At 33.1% G+C, this 21,973-nt stretch overlaps 3 protein-coding genes across 3 annotated transcripts in view; all 3 read right to left on the bottom strand.

The window, feature by feature from the left end:
* On the bottom strand, positions 171–2,322 carry LOC109354220 (ABC transporter F family member 4-like). Its single transcript, XM_019596567.1, has one exon. It carries the CDS (start codon positions 2,312–2,314, stop codon positions 182–184), a length of 2,133 nt encoding a protein of 710 aa, XP_019452112.1. The 5' UTR covers positions 2,315–2,322; the 3' UTR covers positions 171–181.
* Positions 3,422–16,227, bottom strand: LOC109354221 (probable sulfate transporter 4.2). Its single transcript, XM_019596568.1, has 17 exons — positions 15,811–16,227; positions 15,104–15,152; positions 14,122–14,323; positions 13,579–13,747; positions 12,885–12,950; positions 12,691–12,798; positions 11,524–11,631; positions 11,361–11,426; positions 10,645–10,705; positions 10,332–10,459; positions 9,949–9,990; positions 9,315–9,431; positions 9,032–9,083; positions 8,468–8,606; positions 8,305–8,393; positions 4,053–4,129; positions 3,422–3,948 (listed from the first exon to the last, which is right to left on the bottom strand). The coding sequence occupies exons 1-17, from the start codon at positions 16,129–16,131 to the stop codon at positions 3,619–3,621; spliced, it is 2,124 nt and encodes a 707-aa protein (XP_019452113.1). The 5' UTR covers positions 16,132–16,227; the 3' UTR covers positions 3,422–3,618.
* The window catches only part of LOC109353803 (probable prolyl 4-hydroxylase 7), a 3,181-nt gene continuing 730 nt past the window's right edge, over positions 19,523–21,973 (bottom strand). The window contains exons 4-7 of the mRNA XM_019596165.1: positions 21,025–21,082; positions 20,756–20,940; positions 20,562–20,622; positions 19,523–19,734 (exon numbers count right to left, since the gene is read on the bottom strand). Coding sequence (XP_019451710.1) covers positions 19,523–19,734; positions 20,562–20,622; positions 20,756–20,940; positions 21,025–21,082 — 516 coding nt within the window. The remainder of the gene's footprint in view (positions 19,735–20,561; positions 20,623–20,755; positions 20,941–21,024; positions 21,083–21,973) is intronic.

Here is a 21,973-nt window from a genome sequence, read left to right as displayed (position 1 = left end):
CATAATGATAAAGCATAAGTTTGAGTCTCACTTGAAGCATTCCGGCAACATAAATAAAATAAATATACTCAGTTTTATAGAATATAAGATGAATAAAAAGGGAGCGGATGCAATTCATCTTTATCGGCAAGTGTATAGATAGAGGATATTATATGTGGATATTGTTGTGACATAAGGAAGCTCAATCCTCAACTTCAGCTTTAATTTCTCTCAACAACTCATTCTTGTAATCATCAAATGTTCCGGGGAAAGTTCTGCAAGTACCATCTTCAACAACCCAGATTTGACTCCTCTCTTCATCATCACATACACGTGATATCAATCTAGAATCATGACTCACAAGAACAACTCCACCAGTGAATTCATCCAGTGCATCAGCCAATGCATCGATACTCTGCATATCTAGATGATTTGTGGGTTCATCTAACAATAAAATGTGGGGTTTTGACATGGATATCGACGTGAAGACAACACGAGATTTCTGCCCTCCAGACAGTTTGGCAATAGGGGTAAGATGGTTATGACTAGGTAATCCAAACTTACCGAGTTTAGCACGGACAGCCTCCTGCTTGCTAAGTCCTTCCTGGTCAGGATGGAGTCGAAGAAGATACTGAACAGGTGTTTCATCCATCGTTAGAAGGTCCACAAAGTGTTGGGAATATCTTCCTATTCTCAACTTCTGACTCCTTCGAACTTCACCCTCACTTGGATCCAAATCACCAGCTAGAAGATTCAACAGTGTTGACTTTCCAGCTCCATTAGGACCAACAATGGCAACACGAGTCCCCATATCAATGCCAACATCAACATTTGAGAGTCTAAAATCCTCCCGATTCGGGTAGCTGAAGCTCACTTCAATAAGCTGCAAAAGTGGAGGTGTGAGCTCAGTAGGTTCAGGAAAGTGGAACTCAACACTGTAGTCCCTCCATTTCCGTGGCGCCTCTTGCGGAGCATCATCCTCATCAACCTTTCCCTTCCCCTTGCTTTTAGATGCTTCCTTGGCTGCTGCAAACTTAGCTCGATCCTTCACCTTTTCCTGCTGAGTCCGGTTTCCACTCCTTTTAGCTGCTTTCAATTGCTTGTCATAAACCTCGTACTTCTTATTCATCTCTTTACGACGCTGTTCATACCCACTCTCAAAAGAATCAAAATTTCCACGATAGACATGGAGTTTCAAATCATGCAGATGAATAATCTCAGAGCAAACTGTATTCAGGAAATCTTTATCGTGTGAGACAACGACCAAACTCTTCTTCCAATGGCTCAAGTACTCCTCTAACCATAGAACAGCTCTCAGGTCAAGATGATTTGTGGGTTCGTCGAGCAATAATAGAGTCGGCTGCACAAAAAGTGCTCGAGCTAGAGAAATTCTCATCCTCCAACCACCACTGAAAGATTTCGTAGGACGGACCTGCATATCCTTTGTAAAACCCAGACCAGCTAAAATCTTCGATGCCTGAGCTTCAGCAGCATCAGATCCCATCAACTGTAATTTCTCGTAGAGCTCAGCTAGCTTCTCTCCTGCATCATCTTCCTCATCATTATTATCTTTGTCTACACTTCCTTCAACACTAGTTTCACTTTGCAGATAAGCAACTTCTTGTCGAATTTTAACAAGTTCTTCATTAGCCGAAACAACAGCTTCAAGCGCTGTTTTATCATCACCAACAACCTCCTGTTCAACCAGAAGCACATCAATATTCTTAGGCACCGGTATCTTCCTCCAAGCAAGAAGCTTCAATAGGGTGGATTTGCCCTTTCCGTTGGGCCCAACCAAACCATACCTCTTCCCATGAGATATCCTCACCGAAGCATTCTTCATCAACTCTTTTCCCCGGGCCGACACAGAGAAATTATCTATCGCTATATCTTTGACATTAGCATCAGCAGCATCATCTTCTCCATCAAGAACAGACGCCCTGCTTCCGATAACAACAGCGAAAGCATCGCGATCATCCTTAAGAGCTTCCTTCTTTGCCTGCTCGACAACGTACGCAGCTAAAATATCCTTCTTTTCGCGCTTCTTCAACTCCTTTTCCGCAATAGATACCTCAAGTTGCTTCACATCAGGCCGTTTCGATGTACTATTTTGCTGTTCCTCCTCTTCCAAAACATCTTCTTCATCGTCGGAGGGGGGAAGATCAATGCCATCAGTGTACGCCGAAGACTTCACCTTCGCCTTCGGCTTGCTTGAGGAAGAAGCAACCTTTTTCGATCTATCCGGTTTTTCATCCATACTGGCCAGCATGGCAGAGACACTAAATTTTTCCTTCTTATTAGATGAAACTGCATCCTCTGTCTTTTTTCTTCCCATTGCAGAAACTGGAATAATAATAATAAAGAGGAAAACACATTAATTAATAATAAAATATGATTTGTTTATTTCTGAAGTAGATACTATCTATATGTATATATATATATATACATATAATCATATATTTGGCAGAATAACATAACATGTTGAGGTTTTAAGGAAGCTAGAAGACATAAATCATTCTATAAAATTCATTATTCTGCGATAAAATAAAGGCAATTATAGAGGAATAGAGAGAGAAATTAATCTGTAAAATAAAATAAAATTGGCATGAACAAAGGAAGAGTGAGCATTGAACCTGATCGAGAGAGAGAGTGTGTGTGTGAGATGTGCGCGTGCAAGAGATAGAGAGGGTTCTAATCTCAATAATATTGGGCCCTACGGCCCATTCACCTCACCACCTTATATCAAATAATAAACTATTACCAACGAGATGTTTGTCTAATAGTGGAAGGTGTGACTCAATTTAAATGTTCGATTTCTAGAACCGACACTTATTGTTGGAAGGGGTAGTCACGAACCTCGAAATGAATTAATTCCTTATAAAAAAGTGATAGAATATTATCAGTAATATCAAAAATAAATAATAATAATAAACAACTAAGTACTGAGTGATTAAAAAATGAAAATACATACAGCTAAAATTCTAAAGGTTAATATAGGTCTATTTTTCTACCCAAAAAAATAAAAATAACAAAGGTCTACGTCATGGCACGTATTATATTATGTTCATTAATAAAAGTATTCTAAGCACTGAGCCACAAACTATATTCATTAGTCTGTCCATCAAAACATTCCTACATTAAGCTTAAGAATGTAATATTTAAATTTTGTACAAAGTGATCATCTAATATTCATTTGTATTTTTTGTTTTTAAAAATTAAATAATAATTAAACATAAATAACAAATAATACAGTAATAATAAATAAATCTCCTCTATGTGGGACTTAGAAAATTCTAAATAAACTCAACCTTCAAAATCACTTAGCAATGCTGAATGATGAAGTTGGGTCAATGATGTTATGTCATTTAAGAAGGAGAACATCAATGGTTTACAAAAATTAGGTACACATAAATAAGAAGAATAGGAGAGTTGCATCCAAGGATAACATAAATACACAATAAATTCTTCAAATTTTCACCGAGTATATTTTACAAAAATTGGCAAATCAAATAATATACAGATTATGTTTTTATCATTAGTTTGATTACACTGAGATTTTAAACAACAAAGCCTATTCATTACAAAACTCTTTGAAAGAATGGCTAAATACATTTTTTTACACAACACACAAAGCATAAATCAATGTTCTTTTGACAATAATGGCTCCAAGTGAGAATCTCTGTCCATGGAAAGTGGAGATCTTCCCTTACCAGACTCCAAGTCGGAAATTGGAAGGTTCTCTCCTGTTTGTTTTAGTAACTGCCCATAGGAACTCGGTTTATCGTCTGATAAAGCGAGCGATGTTTGTGAACTGTTGTTAGATCCCCTTTCGAAACTTCGCACATGCTGCAAGCAAACTTGAACAGCATCATGTACTCTCACAAAGTACCATTCCTTGCCTATCAACTCCATCAGACCAGATTTAGACAGTGTAAGTAGAACATCTGGGTTTAGATTGGATATTGCAATCTGCAAAGAAAGAAAAAAACCCATTTGAGTTGGTTTACTTTGTCGAAAATCGAAATGATACAAGAACTCGAACAGTCAACTGAAGTTCCAAATTTTCACTCTACCTGAATGTCGCGTAATTTGTACTCCTGATACAAGTCCTTCAAAGCCTGAACAGCACTAGAGTCTATATAGGTCACAGCTGCAACAATCATAACCATTTACTTAAGAATAGAGATTATCATTATCCTTTTCATGGTTTAGTGCATGAGGAAATATAGTGGACACTAAAAAATATCAGCACAATGTTTTCATGTAATTCGGAAATCTGAGGGATCTAAAAAGTAATACTAAAAATAGCACACAACTTCGCACGCATGGAGTCCGAACAAACCAAAATATAGAATGAATTTATACTATTCAGCTCAAACTATTTTGGTCAATAACTATGTAATTACACAATGCAGATGTTAAGAACATATTCTTTCATCTATTTCAGGTCATTTACTAGTAACATAGTAAGTAAACAAACAAACAACACAATCTTTGAGCACAAGGTAAGCAAGACTTACGAGCCATCTCTAGAATAACAAAATAAATTCTTTCAACATCGGGTCCGTGTCTTGTAGAAGTATCAGCAGTAACTTCATATTCTCGCAACCTGATAGACAACTCTAAAGTAATTAAACAGCGCCCTTGATTGGGAAATGTCGGCTTTAGTTGATTTCTTGTTACCTGTCCTTTATGTAACTTGTGTTTGCAAAATAAATAGGAGCATCAATACGAACAATTACAATTCCATTGTATGTATATGCTTCAGGATATTGTTTAACATTTCTATAAACAGTTGTTCCTGGCAAACGTCCCAAAATAGCTGTAGAACACAGCAACAACAATATCAGCATACTCAAAAGATTAATTCAGTAAACGTAATAAAAGTAAAACTAAATGTCGTCTACGACACTTCCTTCATACTGTAAGGACTGTTAGCTAGTATTCCTTTATGTTGTACAGGTTTGCCATCAATCAGAAAATGCTCTTCAACATATTATAAATTCAATTTTTTTCTTTTCTGCTGATACATAAATACCCAAGATTGGTCTCACCAGTTACCACTTGAGGACTTAGGTTCAAGTTTGTCATCAGTAAGTTAGGTTTTATGTTTACCTAAATTAATATTTGAATGAATGACATGTTTTTTGGATATGCGTATGCAAAAGATACAATATGTGATTCGACTCCGTACATGATGAAATGAAGAACGACATACATAAGACGTATATAGATAAATAAACTTACCGATATGTGGATTTGCTGACTCATGAATGACAAAAGCAAGTGAAACACCAACCTAAAATTTCAATATGCTTATAAAGTCAGAAAAGTGATTATCTTACTACATGGAGTATGAAGCAACTTAGCAAGTGGAATACAGAGAAACCATCTCAACAACAAAGGAGTTATCACAGTAAGGAGATGCATCAGGACATGAGGAGTTTCTTAACAAAGAATAAAAAGGAAATTTCTGCAATCATTACACAGCCATTACTTAGTAATATAACAAATTTCACTTTGTACCTACCCCAATAATCACGCCAATCTCAATACCAAGGAATAATGTAGTTGTGCTGGTAATGGTCCAAAGAAGAAAATCTTTCTTATCTACGCGCCACAAAAAAATGGCCTCATCATAATCTACCTGAAATGGTCATGTCAAAAATTTGGAGTAAATGTTGAGATGTGAAAAGTGTGATAACCAGCGAAACTTAGTCAGGTAATTTTAGACAAACAAGTTAACCAGCAAAATGATTTAGCACCTAAAGTAAAATTTTCTGCAAGAGACCATTGTTTAAATTTGCATATTATAAAATTAGTTGAGTTAGACATGAAAATATTACACACAAACTAGATGATTAGATAACTATTAATAAACACAGACTTGTTGCCATATTAGAATAGTAAAAGTTACAGTAAAAGCTAGATAAACACTTCCATGCAGTGTATTAGATTCCAAAACAAAACCAAACTAAGTTAATAATGTTAAAAAGATCAAATATATATCATATAAGTCTAACAAGGATAGAGATGAACTCTACTTCATAAGACTAATAAAGTTATTTCTCCCTCTTGTTTCTGAATTGAATAAAATAGCATTTCCAACTATACATGGATGTTGAATATGGAATTAATGCCTCGACATGAAGTTGGATTCTTACCAGACCTATCACAGCAGAGATCACAATGGCAGCAAGAGTACACTGGATAATTGCAACCATAAAATTCATAGTCAGAACTCCACACAAAAAAATGAATGTCTGAACTCTTAAATTTAAACATGGGTCAGAATAAGGTAACAAGAACTACGTATAAAATTAAGATCAATATGAATAAAAGGAGAAACTTCAAATTTCTTAATTCCATTTCCTATTAAATTTCGTTCTAGCTTTTATGGAGAGAACTCCAGAAGATGTCATCTGTAAAATGTGAAGTGGAACTTCAATTTGAACTATTTTATTTTAGTCCAAATCCAAAACAGATAAAACCATGGATAACGTTTCCAAACATGGCATATGGCCTATATAAGGAAATGGAAACGAACCTGAGGTATGGACTCAAATAGTGGAGTTAAGAACATAAGTGCACAGGTCATTAGAATTCCTGAAACAATCGCAGATACTCCTGATTTTGCACCACTTTCATGGTTGACAGCTGATCTTGAAAAGGATCCTGCATTACTTGTCCAAAAGAAATGAAAAATCATTCCGTATATTCTTTAACATTGAAAAATGAGTTTCATCTTGAGTAAAATCATAATCTTAAAATCAATTGATGCTTTAGCACCGAAAGCCAATTAGAAAACTACAAAATATTGACTCCTTATTTTAGTTTTCAGAGTTACAAAGAAGTCTTACCAGTGGTGGGGTATGCTGAAAAGAACGAACCAAGAATATTGGAAACACCAAGACCAAACAACTGTCCAAAAATATTCAGAACAATAGTTATGAAGTATTTCCACTTAACAAAACAACAACTTATTTCCTCTGTCTTTTAACTACAGCTACAATCCTATCCTTTGTATGTAATTTTTTTTTTGGGTGAACTTCTTTTATTTTATTTTTTCAAGGAGAGCGTACGTCCCTGATTTGAATCTGAGCACTCTCACTTTATGTCCCGAAGATTAACCAACTGAGTTGAATCTTGGGGGCCAATCAAATCTTTGGCATAACGGTGGGAGTTATCACCACTTGCCACCATGTGACTTGGAGGTCACAGGCTTGAGCAATGGAATCAACCTCATACAAATGCAAGATAAGAATGCCTACTCTAAACCCGCAGTGGGTCTGAACCTTCCCCGGACACCATACATAGAGGGCGCTTTAAAGAACCAGTCTTCCCTTTACTATAGCTATAATCAAACTTCACACCTTATAGACTCTTGAGAAACTGAACTGGCTCTCAACAAGATTCTTACATAATTGTTTTTTCAAGAAACAAGACATATCCAATAATTGGCAGGAATGATACCTAGTCAGAACCATATCCTATTTCAGGGTGCATAACCTGATTAGAGGTACTAACAACAGCCACCAAACAGGGAGTTGTAAATATATTTTAGAAAGAAATATACCTCTTGATTTGAATCCAACTCATAGCCATTTTTTGCTGCTAATGCCTTGGCAATTCCCACTGATTCCTGTAGATTAAAATTTAAAGTAAATGGAGAACAAGTTCCCAAGCTTGTACTTTAATCACACTTAAATAGGTAAACCAAATGGGAAAAAAGATCTTACCAATATAGCCACACCAGTTATGAGAAAAGCGGTTGGAATTAAGGACTCTGCATACTCAAAAGCTCTAGGAACAGAAAATTTTGGAAGGCCCTGAGGTATATTTCCCACCTAATCAAAAAACAGTAATATTTGTTTTGTTAACTTAGTTTTTATCTGATTCATCAACATGTTACTGACTTAAAGGTATTAATCCTACATAGTTATCATCTACAAAAGAATTCATATATGACAACAAAAAGGAAAGTAAATCAAGAATACTAAAACAATTATCACAACCCTAATAGTCTTAAAATATAAAAAACTCGATGATCAAACAAGACACAAAGAACATCCTTCTCACTTAGTGCATAATCAATTTAGGGAGGTAATCACAGCAAAAGAACGGCTACAACAATTAACTTGGAGCATAGAATAACAATAGACACAAATGGTTACATATTTAGGGTTAGTAGTTGAATTAAAATACTAGTTTTTATCATACAAACAAGTTAAATAAATGCCTATAATAATGTTCAATGAAAAAATAAAATAAAAACTTTAGATAATGGTTTTAACAATCTTTGAGCACAAGGTAAGCAAGACTTACGAGCCATCTCTAGAATAACAAAATAAATTCTTTCAACATCGGGTCCGTGTCTTGTAGAAGTATCAGCAGTAACTTCATATTCTCGCAACCTGATAGACAACTCTAAAGTAATTAAACAGCGCCCTTGATTGGGAAATGTCGGCTTTAGTTGATTTCTTGTTACCTGTCCTTTATGTAACTTGTGTTTGCAAAATAAATAGGAGCATCAATACGAACAATTACAATTCCATTGTATGTATATGCTTCAGGATATTGTTTAACATTTCTATAAACAGTTGTTCCTGGCAAACGTCCCAAAATAGCTGTAGAACACAGCAACAACAATATCAGCATACTCAAAAGATTAATTCAGTAAACGTAATAAAAGTAAAACTAAATGTCGTCTACGACACTTCCTTCATACTGTAAGGACTGTTAGCTAGTATTCCTTTATGTTGTACAGGTTTGCCATCAATCAGAAAATGCTCTTCAACATATTATAAATTCAATTTTTTTCTTTTCTGCTGATACATAAATACCCAAGATTGGTCTCACCAGTTACCACTTGAGGACTTAGGTTCAAGTTTGTCATCAGTAAGTTAGGTTTTATGTTTACCTAAATTAATATTTGAATGAATGACATGTTTTTTGGATATGCGTATGCAAAAGATACAATATGTGATTCGACTCCGTACATGATGAAATGAAGAACGACATACATAAGACGTATATAGATAAATAAACTTACCGATATGTGGATTTGCTGACTCATGAATGACAAAAGCAAGTGAAACACCAACCTAAAATTTCAATATGCTTATAAAGTCAGAAAAGTGATTATCTTACTACATGGAGTATGAAGCAACTTAGCAAGTGGAATACAGAGAAACCATCTCAACAACAAAGGAGTTATCACAGTAAGGAGATGCATCAGGACATGAGGAGTTTCTTAACAAAGAATAAAAAGGAAATTTCTGCAATCATTACACAGCCATTACTTAGTAATATAACAAATTTCACTTTGTACCTACCCCAATAATCACGCCAATCTCAATACCAAGGAATAATGTAGTTGTGCTGGTAATGGTCCAAAGAAGAAAATCTTTCTTATCTACGCGCCACAAAAAAATGGCCTCATCATAATCTACCTGAAATGGTCATGTCAAAAATTTGGAGTAAATGTTGAGATGTGAAAAGTGTGATAACCAGCGAAACTTAGTCAGGTAATTTTAGACAAACAAGTTAACCAGCAAAATGATTTAGCACCTAAAGTAAAATTTTCTGCAAGAGACCATTGTTTAAATTTGCATATTATAAAATTAGTTGAGTTAGACATGAAAATATTACACACAAACTAGATGATTAGATAACTATTAATAAACACAGACTTGTTGCCATATTAGAATAGTAAAAGTTACAGTAAAAGCTAGATAAACACTTCCATGCAGTGTATTAGATTCCAAAACAAAACCAAACTAAGTTAATAATGTTAAAAAGATCAAATATATATCATATAAGTCTAACAAGGATAGAGATGAACTCTACTTCATAAGACTAATAAAGTTATTTCTCCCTCTTGTTTCTGAATTGAATAAAATAGCATTTCCAACTATACATGGATGTTGAATATGGAATTAATGCCTCGACATGAAGTTGGATTCTTACCAGACCTATCACAGCAGAGATCACAATGGCAGCAAGAGTACACTGGATAATTGCAACCATAAAATTCATAGTCAGAACTCCACACAAAAAAATGAATGTCTGAACTCTTAAATTTAAACATGGGTCAGAATAAGGTAACAAGAACTACGTATAAAATTAAGATCAATATGAATAAAAGGAGAAACTTCAAATTTCTTAATTCCATTTCCTATTAAATTTCGTTCTAGCTTTTATGGAGAGAACTCCAGAAGATGTCATCTGTAAAATGTGAAGTGGAACTTCAATTTGAACTATTTTATTTTAGTCCAAATCCAAAACAGATAAAACCATGGATAACGTTTCCAAACATGGCATATGGCCTATATAAGGAAATGGAAACGAACCTGAGGTATGGACTCAAATAGTGGAGTTAAGAACATAAGTGCACAGGTCATTAGAATTCCTGAAACAATCGCAGATACTCCTGATTTTGCACCACTTTCATGGTTGACAGCTGATCTTGAAAAGGATCCTGCATTACTTGTCCAAAAGAAATGAAAAATCATTCCGTATATTCTTTAACATTGAAAAATGAGTTTCATCTTGAGTAAAATCATAATCTTAAAATCAATTGATGCTTTAGCACCGAAAGCCAATTAGAAAACTACAAAATATTGACTCCTTATTTTAGTTTTCAGAGTTACAAAGAAGTCTTACCAGTGGTGGGGTATGCTGAAAAGAACGAACCAAGAATATTGGAAACACCAAGACCAAACAACTGTCCAAAAATATTCAGAACAATAGTTATGAAGTATTTCCACTTAACAAAACAACAACTTATTTCCTCTGTCTTTTAACTACAGCTACAATCCTATCCTTTGTATGTAATTTTTTTTTTGGGTGAACTTCTTTTATTTTATTTTTTCAAGGAGAGCGTACGTCCCTGATTTGAATCTGAGCACTCTCACTTTATGTCCCGAAGATTAACCAACTGAGTTGAATCTTGGGGGCCAATCAAATCTTTGGCATAACGGTGGGAGTTATCACCACTTGCCACCATGTGACTTGGAGGTCACAGGCTTGAGCAATGGAATCAACCTCATACAAATGCAAGATAAGAATGCCTACTCTAAACCCGCAGTGGGTCTGAACCTTCCCCGGACACCATACATAGAGGGCGCTTTAAAGAACCAGTCTTCCCTTTACTATAGCTATAATCAAACTTCACACCTTATAGACTCTTGAGAAACTGAACTGGCTCTCAACAAGATTCTTACATAATTGTTTTTTCAAGAAACAAGACATATCCAATAATTGGCAGGAATGATACCTAGTCAGAACCATATCCTATTTCAGGGTGCATAACCTGATTAGAGGTACTAACAACAGCCACCAAACAGGGAGTTGTAAATATATTTTAGAAAGAAATATACCTCTTGATTTGAATCCAACTCATAGCCATTTTTTGCTGCTAATGCCTTGGCAATTCCCACTGATTCCTGTAGATTAAAATTTAAAGTAAATGGAGAACAAGTTCCCAAGCTTGTACTTTAATCACACTTAAATAGGTAAACCAAATGGGAAAAAAGATCTTACCAATATAGCCACACCAGTTATGAGAAAAGCGGTTGGAATTAAGGACTCTGCATACTCAAAAGCTCTAGGAACAGAAAATTTTGGAAGGCCCTGAGGTATATTTCCCACCTAATCAAAAAACAGTAATATTTGTTTTGTTAACTTAGTTTTTATCTGATTCATCAACATGTTACTGACTTAAAGGTATTAATCCTACATAGTTATCATCTACAAAAGAATTCATATATGACAACAAAAAGGAAAGTAAATCAAGAATACTAAAACAATTATCACAACCCTAATAGTCTTAAAATATAAAAAACTCGATGATCAAACAAGACACAAAGAACATCCTTCTCACTTAGTGCATAATCAATTTAGGGAGGTAATCACAGCAAAAGAACGGCTACAACAATTAACTTGGAGCATAGAATAACAATAGACACAAATGGTTACATATTTAGGGTTAGTAGTTGAATTAAAATACTAGTTTTTATCATACAAACAAGTTAAATAAATGCCTATAATAATGTTCAATGAAAAAATAAAATAAAAACTTTAGATAATGGTTTTAACACGTAAGTTATGGAAAGCTCAAGGTGATGATGAGCAAGTCCTTTTTAAAAGGTCTCCCTCAACTGGAAGTACGAGATGGCTCGATGCATCATAAAATGAACACATTTAACAGATAATTTGATGATTTCCTATCTGCACTATGGCTTCAAAAGCTTTCTCAATTTCAATCCAATACATGGGGATAGAAAATGGAAGCATGAATATTTTTTTAAATATAAATATAACAAGTTGCAATTTGTCCCAATTCATCAAAAAGGACATTAAAAGATGAATAAAAACATTTTACTTGATAATTGGAAGCACTTTAGTATAAGATATAGGAATGGCATGAGCAAACAAAGTAAGTGTTCCTCGTTCATTACTTTTGTTACAGTTGAGTAATCGACCACTTTTTATATAATGTTTCTCCTAGAAGAAAATTATCATAAACATTTTGGCAATTCTAAAAAATTAGGCATGATATTTACAGTGCTATAAGGAATGGTATAAGCAAACAAAGTAATTGTTCTTTGTTCATTACTTTTGTAGCTTTACTCAAATTCGTATTACTATTGCCCTGTTGAAAAAGTTTTACTACAAAGACAAAGTTCATCTCATCTATTAAATTCTCACCACAGAAATTGATGATGGATGGAATATATATACAAAAACTGTTCCCAAAGTTACTGCTGTGAGAGGACCGGATGCTCTCAAGAACCGCAAGTGCTTCCTCGATTTTCCCTGGGATGTATAACATCAGTACAATTAGCAGGTTGCTGATAAGTAAGATAATAAGTATTTACCAAGCATTAGAGACAGCTTCATACCAGGTGCTTCATGACAAGCAATATTGCAAGGGTGATTGATCCCATCACAAAAGGGGGCCATGAAAACTACAAAATGGAAAACCTCCCCAATTAAAATCTTAAGAAAGGGATTTGACAAATGAAAACAACAGAACGGCTACGAAAGGAGAAAAATAGACAAATGAATATTTAAGAAATTTAAAAATAATAAATAACAGGGCTGTCTTAGGATGAAGTTCAAAATGAACATTTTGCTGCAAATTATATCATATTCAAGGGAACTTCAATTTGTCAAATTCAAATTAAGTATACATCAACATGCAGCAAGGCCAAATACATTAAGATTAATGCTTGCCTAACTGTCTACTACAAGAGGATAATGGCAACCTGACTAGTGAATACGCTATCTTTTGAGCCATAAAATCTACACAGTCTTATCCCGATAAGTGGAAAGGTTGTTACTAGGATTTTAACTCGTGATCTCATGGTCACTAAGTAGCAACCTTACCATTGTGTCAAACTCATCCTCTAAGTATTCTACTAAATATTAAAATTAAAAACAGAGAAGGACTAATTTTCTGTGATAGTGATATGAACCATGACATAAGTTGAATCGGAGAATTTAATAGATGATCATACTTACTAGTGAAATATATCCAAATGAATAAATCAAATTTTAAATTAATCAAGCAGCACCTGGGACTGTAATGCATACCTTATCTGCTCCAGCAATTATACTCTCAACCAGTGGTATGATCTTGCTACTTTTGTCAATACTATACCCCAAGAAGTATTTCACTTGAGATAAACCAATCACAATAGCTGAAGCAGTTGTAAAGCCAGATATCACTGAATGGCTAATGAAACGAATCAGCCATCCTAGCCTGAAATGACCAAAAGACAAGTACATAATCTTATATTTAAAATCTCTTTCATAAAGATGTCATGCTTGATGCTAAATGCTTACTTTTCAGAATATCATATAACTGCTACAAGAGTCCAATCCCTCCTCCTAGTATACAGTATTAAGCCATTACAATTATCATCACATTATGATAGCCATGTTTACTGGCATATCAAAATAATCATTTGATCATTTATACATATGAAGAGTGAAGAGAAAGTACAATTATGTATTTAATTGGAGTATTAGATTACTAAAAGGTAGGCAAAAGGAAAACAAATGTTCATGCATGGATTCATTGGAAAGTTAATATGTGATACCTATAATCATGAAAATAAGAAAGGGCAAAAATACCTCAAGAGTCCCATTATGGATTCCAGTATCCCAACCATAAGAGCCAATAATATTGCTAACTCTGTGTATAATTCACTGGATGGATCAGCTATGCCACTTAGCACATTAGAGACCAAGAGAGAAACCAAGGCTACTGGGCCAACAGCAAGCTGGCGAGAAGACCCAAATATGGCATAAACAAATATCGGCACGAAACAAGAGTCTTCCTTGCAAAGACAATAACATAAATAACCAGTTACTACATAGAATTTCAGGATGTACAATATAAATAATGCATAGAAACAATATCAAAATGATAAAACAGCTGGTTAGTGTAAAAGGCTGGAACTTCATCTAGATCAAATGAGAGATAAGATTCATAACAACAAAACTTGCACACATGCTAAAGACATGGTGTGTATTCAATTTGAGCATAGATACCAACAAGACGTTGGTCCAGTGGTGTAAGGCCTACTAGATTCCCAGATAGATCAAAAAGTCAAATGTTTGATTCCTGGGAGTGACATTTGTTAAGAGGGGCAGCCACACACCCCGAGTTCCTTCCCTATAGGGTGAGGGGATACCCTTGGTTATACAAAAAAATATCAAAAATAAAGACTTTCTACTAGTCTAGTGCATAAAAATTCCTTCCATTTCGTTCTTCCGGTTCTTATTTAGAAAATGTTATTCTGCACCTCTAACACTGTAACACACCATTCCTTGGTAACTCAATTATGTAAAATGAAACTAAAAAAGTAAGAGTTTAGTTTTCATTCACCTTCAATATTACCATTCAATCAAAAATTACCATGTGACTTCAATTTCAAAATGGTTAGGATTACAATATGAAAAATTGCTTATATCAGAAAAATCAAAAGTTAATTCAAACTTTATTAAGAAAGAAAAAAAAGAATCACATTATGTGTTCAAGATATTTAAACACGTAGCCACGCTTTACTACAATCATAATCCAGAAAATAGTATGGTATCTCAGAAATCTTACATAGTCCATATATTGGTTGTAGCCCTGCTAATTTTGCATATGACATTGACTGCATGAACAAATAACAAGGTTAGCTCAAAACAGAATATTAATAAACACTAGGAAATTATACTTATCTCTCATCAAGATTCTCTTAATTACACTTTAACATCATTTTTTGTTTCAAAGATTACACTAGCATGTGTGCTAGGTATAGCTGGAGAAATTATGCTTATCAATAAGTGTTTTAAATCGTGTTGTGGTTACTGTTGCTATTAATGTGATTGCAATCAATATGAGGTGATTTTTTTTGTAATAAAAAATTATTTTTGATTTCGATATAAGTGCATAGTGATTGATGCACATTGTAATTGTGATCTCGTGTCACTGCAGTTGAAGGAAAATGTTGTCAAAAATTAAAAAAAATCTACAAGTTATTTCCAAAAAAAAAGCAAATTAAAAAACTAGTAATTGGGTGCACATTTATTGTCACGACTTTATGATTGGTTAGAAAAAAAATATATTCAAATTAAAATTTAATTTTTAAATAATTTTCTGACAATCAACACATGGAAAGTGGTACTAAGTGTGGGACTGCAGTTATGTCCCGAGTAAGTGTAACTTGATAAACTAAAAACCTGAAGGAGTTAAAAGTGATTTCACATAATAACAGTTATCCAAATAAAACAAAATTGAGTTTCCTTGGTTTTGGGATTGAAAGAAGTTACCTGAGGAACAAGCATAACTCCAACAGTGATACCAGCCATAAAATCAACCTGAAAATACTCTCTCCAATTATACACACGAATCCATCGGAAACACGGGAAGAACAATTCGATCCATTCCATCCACGTCTTTTTCCTAAGCTTCGATAACCACACTGAAAACACGAACGACGATGACGACGATGAAGAAGAAGAATTTGTCACCGTCGGGTGCTGCACCGGGATGATTCTGACGGTGCGTTTTGTGGTGGCTGACGACGGCATGGCGGCGAGGGCCGTGAGATTAGGGGAACTCGGTGATGCGTACGTTATCTCCATGCGCATGTCGGCGCATTTATTGAGTTATGTACTTAGCGTGCGCATGTTTTTGAAGAGTTGAAGTAGAAGAAGAATAAGAATAAGAAGGGATGGTGGGAAATGAACTACGTAATAATAATAAGAACAAAAATTCGGAGGAAGAATAAAAATAATAAAATAATTATTTTCCCTATTAAATGTTTAGTTATATATAATTTTGGATATTTTATCACAATTTTGTTTTTACATATAATGTACTTCATTTCCAAAAATATATAAGTTCCTTAAATGTGTTTTAATTAATCAATCAATGTTTATAACAATTTATTACAAGTATTCAACATTTGTAAAATTTTATATTATATTAGATATCATGTTGAAGACCAATAAAGTGTTGATTTAGTGGTGTAAAACCTCACTAGATCGTTAAGGTTGAAAATTCAATTCTTGAGGCGACATTTGTTGAGATGAGTAACCACAAACCTTGAAAGAGATTTAGTAAAAAATATGAGAAAATATATTTGGTAATACAAAAACAAATATCATGTTGAAGAGTCATATTCAAAGAATGTGTGATGGAAAATTATTGGAATATATATCATTTTTATTACAGGTTTTATATGATTAATTTAATTTAGATTAAAATTTGATTTTTAAATAGTTTCCTTCTTTTTTCTTTTAGCATTGAGTTCCATATAACCCCTCTTTAATTAATTATCTACAAATTTATAAAAAATATCTATATTTGTAAAAGTTTTAATGACTTGATTAGCAAAAATTATTGATTTGTAGGAATTTAATGAAATATTAATACCTATTTAAATTATTTTTTATATATAAGAATTAAATTAAAAACCTTTAGACTATATTGACTTATTCAAAATTTGAGTACAATTATTAAAATCAAAAGATGAATTTCACTACAATATTAAATTCTATAAAGAGAATCAATCAGAATGTCTAGTAGTGTAAGATCTCGCTAGATTTCAATAATGAAAAATATTAAAGTTCGACTCTTGAGAACGACATTTATTGGAAGGGATAATCACTCACCCCGAAAAGGGATTAGTTTCTTATCCAAAAGATTAAACGATGCCAAAAATTATTCTCAAAAGAGATAAATATGGAAAAAAAATTGATCTAATTGGGTACCTTAACTTCTAAAAAACGTGCACCTAAATGTGTTCAAGCATTTTTTTTATAATTGGAGGACAGAAGATAAGAAGAGACGTGAGGAGATCAAATTCTGACTTTTTATTTGGTAATGATTCTGAATAGTATGCATCTATTTTGTCAAATTTATTACAAAAACAGTATGTTTGAAAATTCAATAATATATTTACTATTAATAGAAATCTTGTAAATAAATTATGTTATAGATTTATTAAGAACTTAGCATGTTTATCAATTGACATTTAAACTAACAGAAGTTGGTTCAAGTGATACATGTTTGATTTCCCTTACATAATTTTTTGGGTTCAAGTCTTATGGATGGAAAAATGTTCGCTAGGAGAGTTAATCTCACATATTTATGGATGTTCTCAGTTCGAACAATGATTGTCTCCACTGCGAGATACCTAAACCAAAAAAATTGCCATTTAGTAAAAAAGTTTTGAAACTAAAAGATTAATATTGAAATATTTAAGTAGTTAAAAATGTGGCAAAATTAATTGGTGTCTTTATGAGTTATTAAGACAATGATTAACGTTTGAAAGGTAGAAATTATCCATTGAAAATGATGTCTTTAATTAATTAAAACTCTTATAGTTACATTTTTTAAATGCTAACTTTTCATATATTGATTTTCTTTTCAATAATATTCACACAAGCTATTTTTTTATATAGTGTACAAAATATTGTAGAAGACATTTACAAACAAAATTTATAAAATGAAATGTAATTTGGGTAACATTTGGGCTTGAATATTAATTTTCTCCCAGATATTTCAGGTGATATTTTTGAACCAGTCATGACTAAAACTTGAAATAGATAGACTATATAATATTTGATTCTTATGTTAAATTATTTAAATTTTATATAGAATATAATATTTATGTTGTCAGTATAAAACTTTATACATAATTAATACTCAATATTCATCACTCATATATTTTACTATATTACTTATATTTATTTATGTCAATAATAATTAAATAGATATGATGGATATTGAAATGAGAATATTAAAAAATCTTAATACATTTTTTTATATATAAGTGGTTGAGCATATACAATAAAATGTATGTTTGTATGGAAAAGTTGCAAATAATGGTGATTTAAAAAATTCAATGTTTAATCATTGACATGAACCTAGTCTTCTTTTCAGCTAGATACAACCTTAGAGATTCAGACAATACGTGTTGCCGACCTGTGAGATTTGTTTATTAAGGATTATATTTAATTTACTTTTGGTTTTCTTAATCTTTGGTTGAGAATAATGAGTAAAAAAAAGTAATAAAAAGTTATTGGAATTCTAAGGCTATAATTTCTTAAAATATTATATATTCAATTTGATTATGTAAAATTTTTACCTCTTATCTTCATTCTTGATTGTTATGGCTAAGATGGAAAAATTATGATTTTTGAATTAGATGGAACTAAGAATGTATTAATTTAGTGGTGTAAGATCTGATTAGATTTTTAGGTAGAGTAAAAAGTTAAAAGTTCGATTCGTGAGATAAACACTTGTTGGTAAGGACAATCACAGATTTGATTTGTTCCTTACGAGATAATATCCTTGATTAACAACAGTAGAAAAAACAAAATGTTACTGTATGTTTAAACTTATTTCATTATGTTATCCAAACTTATATATGACACAAAATTAAAGTTCCACTTTTAGCCTGATCTTTGTAATTAATAATTCTAGTGTAACCATATGTTTGCTTAATTAAACTAGTGATCATAACACTCGATTTATTATGGTTGATTGATCAATTTGTTAAGGGGATTGAAAATTAGCTAATTAAATCATCGATGTATTTATGCAATGATTTGGTAAAGAGATAAGAACCGGTTGTAGGAAATTTATAGAAATAGTCATCTTTATTATGTTATATTGAATACTAGAAGTTGAGTAGCGAAGTCTAATATTAGGTTATTCACCTTGAATTCAAATTCATCATCTTTTATTTTACTTTTGTTTTACTTTTACTTTTACTTTCGTTAATTAAATTTTCTAATCAAACCCCTTATTCACCCAATTTAATTTAAGTAGGCTTGCTAAATAATTTAATATCAACAAAGTCTTCGCGGATACGATACTCTTTATACTACTTTCGACAATCCGTTTGATTAAAATAACAACCAATTTGCCGGTTAACACATGCCTACCCAACATGGGAAAATTTTAGAAGAGCTAGTTTAGGCTCGCACAAATCCCGATCGAGCTTCAAGTGCTAACACAACCACATCATTGTCATCCTTCGCCCGATTGCGAAGGCAGTTTTGTTACCAGAATTCGTCTCAGTTTCTTGTATGGTATGTCGAAGTTACTAGCATGAATCCACTTAGTTGCAGACCATTTTTCGCCGTCGATCACCGGGCAACTTCCATGTAAGGTTTTACTATCTACGGTTGCATTCAGACAAATGTTGAAGAACAACAAAGCATCACCCTTCACAGGTTTTACTGTAAATATTAGATACAATAATTGTTAAAAGTCATTAGCCAAAACATTCAAAATGTTATAAGAGCAAGGCAACAAATTTAAGATCAGCTACAAGCCAATGTATTATGTTCAAAAGGGTCGGCTCAATTGGTAGAGTTGTGTGACATAAAGTGTGAACAAACAATTTTCTCTCACCCTAGTATCAAAAGCTTTGCCAATGCATTGGATCATTGGCATGTTTTCCGAGTATCGGTATAATAGTTACAAAACAAAAAATGGGAAGCAAAAAAAAGGTTTAACTTAAATACATTTTTCAGTCAATCTGAAACATTAAGTAATATACTTTGTGAGACAACAAATGTGCTCCCGAAAATAAAATGATTTTAACTAAGTAGCCACTTTATACCCAAGTTTGAAGTACCCAAAGAAAACTTTTCAGCCAAAAGCTCTTTCTTGAACACTAATTGCATATTTTTTCAAAGTGAAATATGCAAACATTCAAAACACAACAGAACTATCAATAGCATTTGTAAAGAGAACTATACAATAGCAAGCAAAATAACATGTAATGAATATGGCAGGCATAAGTTATACTATAACAAAAGAGTAAAATACCCAAAAGAAAATTGAGCAATTAGTAGTATGATAATACATGCATTTTTTGCCATCTTATGGTAAAAAAATTGAGTTCTAAGTTAAAGATGTTCACATAAAAATGTATGCATATCCTAAAAATAAGGAAAAGGAGCACAATAGTAATTAGAAGCCATTCAAAAGAAACAATAATCTCAAACCAATATGTGAAAATTTGAGATGTAAAACCATCAGAAAATATGTATATATATACCTGCATAACCCATTTTAGCACATTTAGACCAACTATCATCCTTTGGTTGAGACAAGCTTGACTGAATAAGAAGAAGCAAATAAATTAATCACAATTCATTATTGTTTCTTGATTTTCAATTTTTGTTTTAGGAATGGGAGTCGGGAAGGGCGGTTGGCCGATCGAAAGGAACTATCAGAGAATCATTTTTATGCGAAACTTACCTCTGCCATGGGAAAAACTGTTTCCCCACCCTTCTCAACATTGGACAAATACATCAGCATAGTTGCCACCCTATGGCCACCAAATTGTAGATTATACTTGTCACCGAAGAAATCGAGATGTGGATCATACTTCTGACCTTGTTCATAGCGCAACACTTGAATAGGCTCACCATTCTCTGATAAAATGATTGGATTTAGATAGAGTTAAAATTAAATTAAACTGTGTTAGATTGAAATGAACAAATGTATTTATTACTTACCAACCGGAAGGAATGTCCATGTAGCAATTCTAGCTTCAATATCAGTGACTATTTCATCCTTCAGAATATAACATAGATGAAAAATGAATAAAATTCAAGTTTAATAGTTTCAAATTAAAACACACATGTTAAAGAGCTTTTCTAGCATGAAGTTTCAGCTTCTACAACCCTGATGAAACTCACAAAATGATACCAAACTAGTTTCTAAGCATCACGAAAATGATTTCCCTTGGAACATATAAAAAACACAGGTAAAAAACCTCTACTTTTGTCAAACATGTTTCTCTTTAAATACACTGCAAGATTTATAATTAGATGAACAAGTTGAGAGTTTGACCCTCCAAATAATAAATTTGATGTGTGTGAAATTAGGCACCCCATGATTTGAATGACAAGGCTTGGACCTATCCTATAAATAAAAGATTAAGGCTTATTGGGTTCACAATAGTACTTTTGATCACTAAAATCAAGGATGAACACGTAAAGTTCATGTTTGACCTGCGAGGATAGGATGGTGCAAAGCTCTGAAGAAACAAGGGACATTGGCCAACCATGACCGTGGATGAGTACACGGCCTAACCATGTTGGTCTTTGGACCATGGTACACGATCGAGCCGTGTCTGGGCAAACTGTCGTGTGATTTTTCGTAATTTCTGATTTTTTGTAGTTTCTGTTTTTAGATAAGTAGTTTTACAAGTTTCTATTATCCATCACACGTTTTTAATCGAACTCGTGTTTTCATTTATGGGGATCGTCTTCTTATCTAGGTCAATTGCCCTATATATGCACTCTTCGTCATCCGAAGCATCCCCATGCAAGGGGAGATCTCATCACTCTTGCTTGACATAGCAATAACAAATTGTGCCTCTCAACCAAATAAGCAAGGTGTTGCAACATATAAAAGGGAAAAAACATTCAAGTTCATCACACACATATATATATATATATA

Source organism: Lupinus angustifolius, chromosome LG08 (assembly GCF_001865875.1).
Source record: "Lupinus angustifolius cultivar Tanjil chromosome LG08, LupAngTanjil_v1.0, whole genome shotgun sequence".
Lineage (NCBI taxonomy): Eukaryota > Viridiplantae > Streptophyta > Magnoliopsida > Fabales > Fabaceae > Lupinus > Lupinus angustifolius.
Note: the sequence above shows the minus strand (reverse complement) of the source record. Positions and strands in the feature narration are given on the sequence as shown.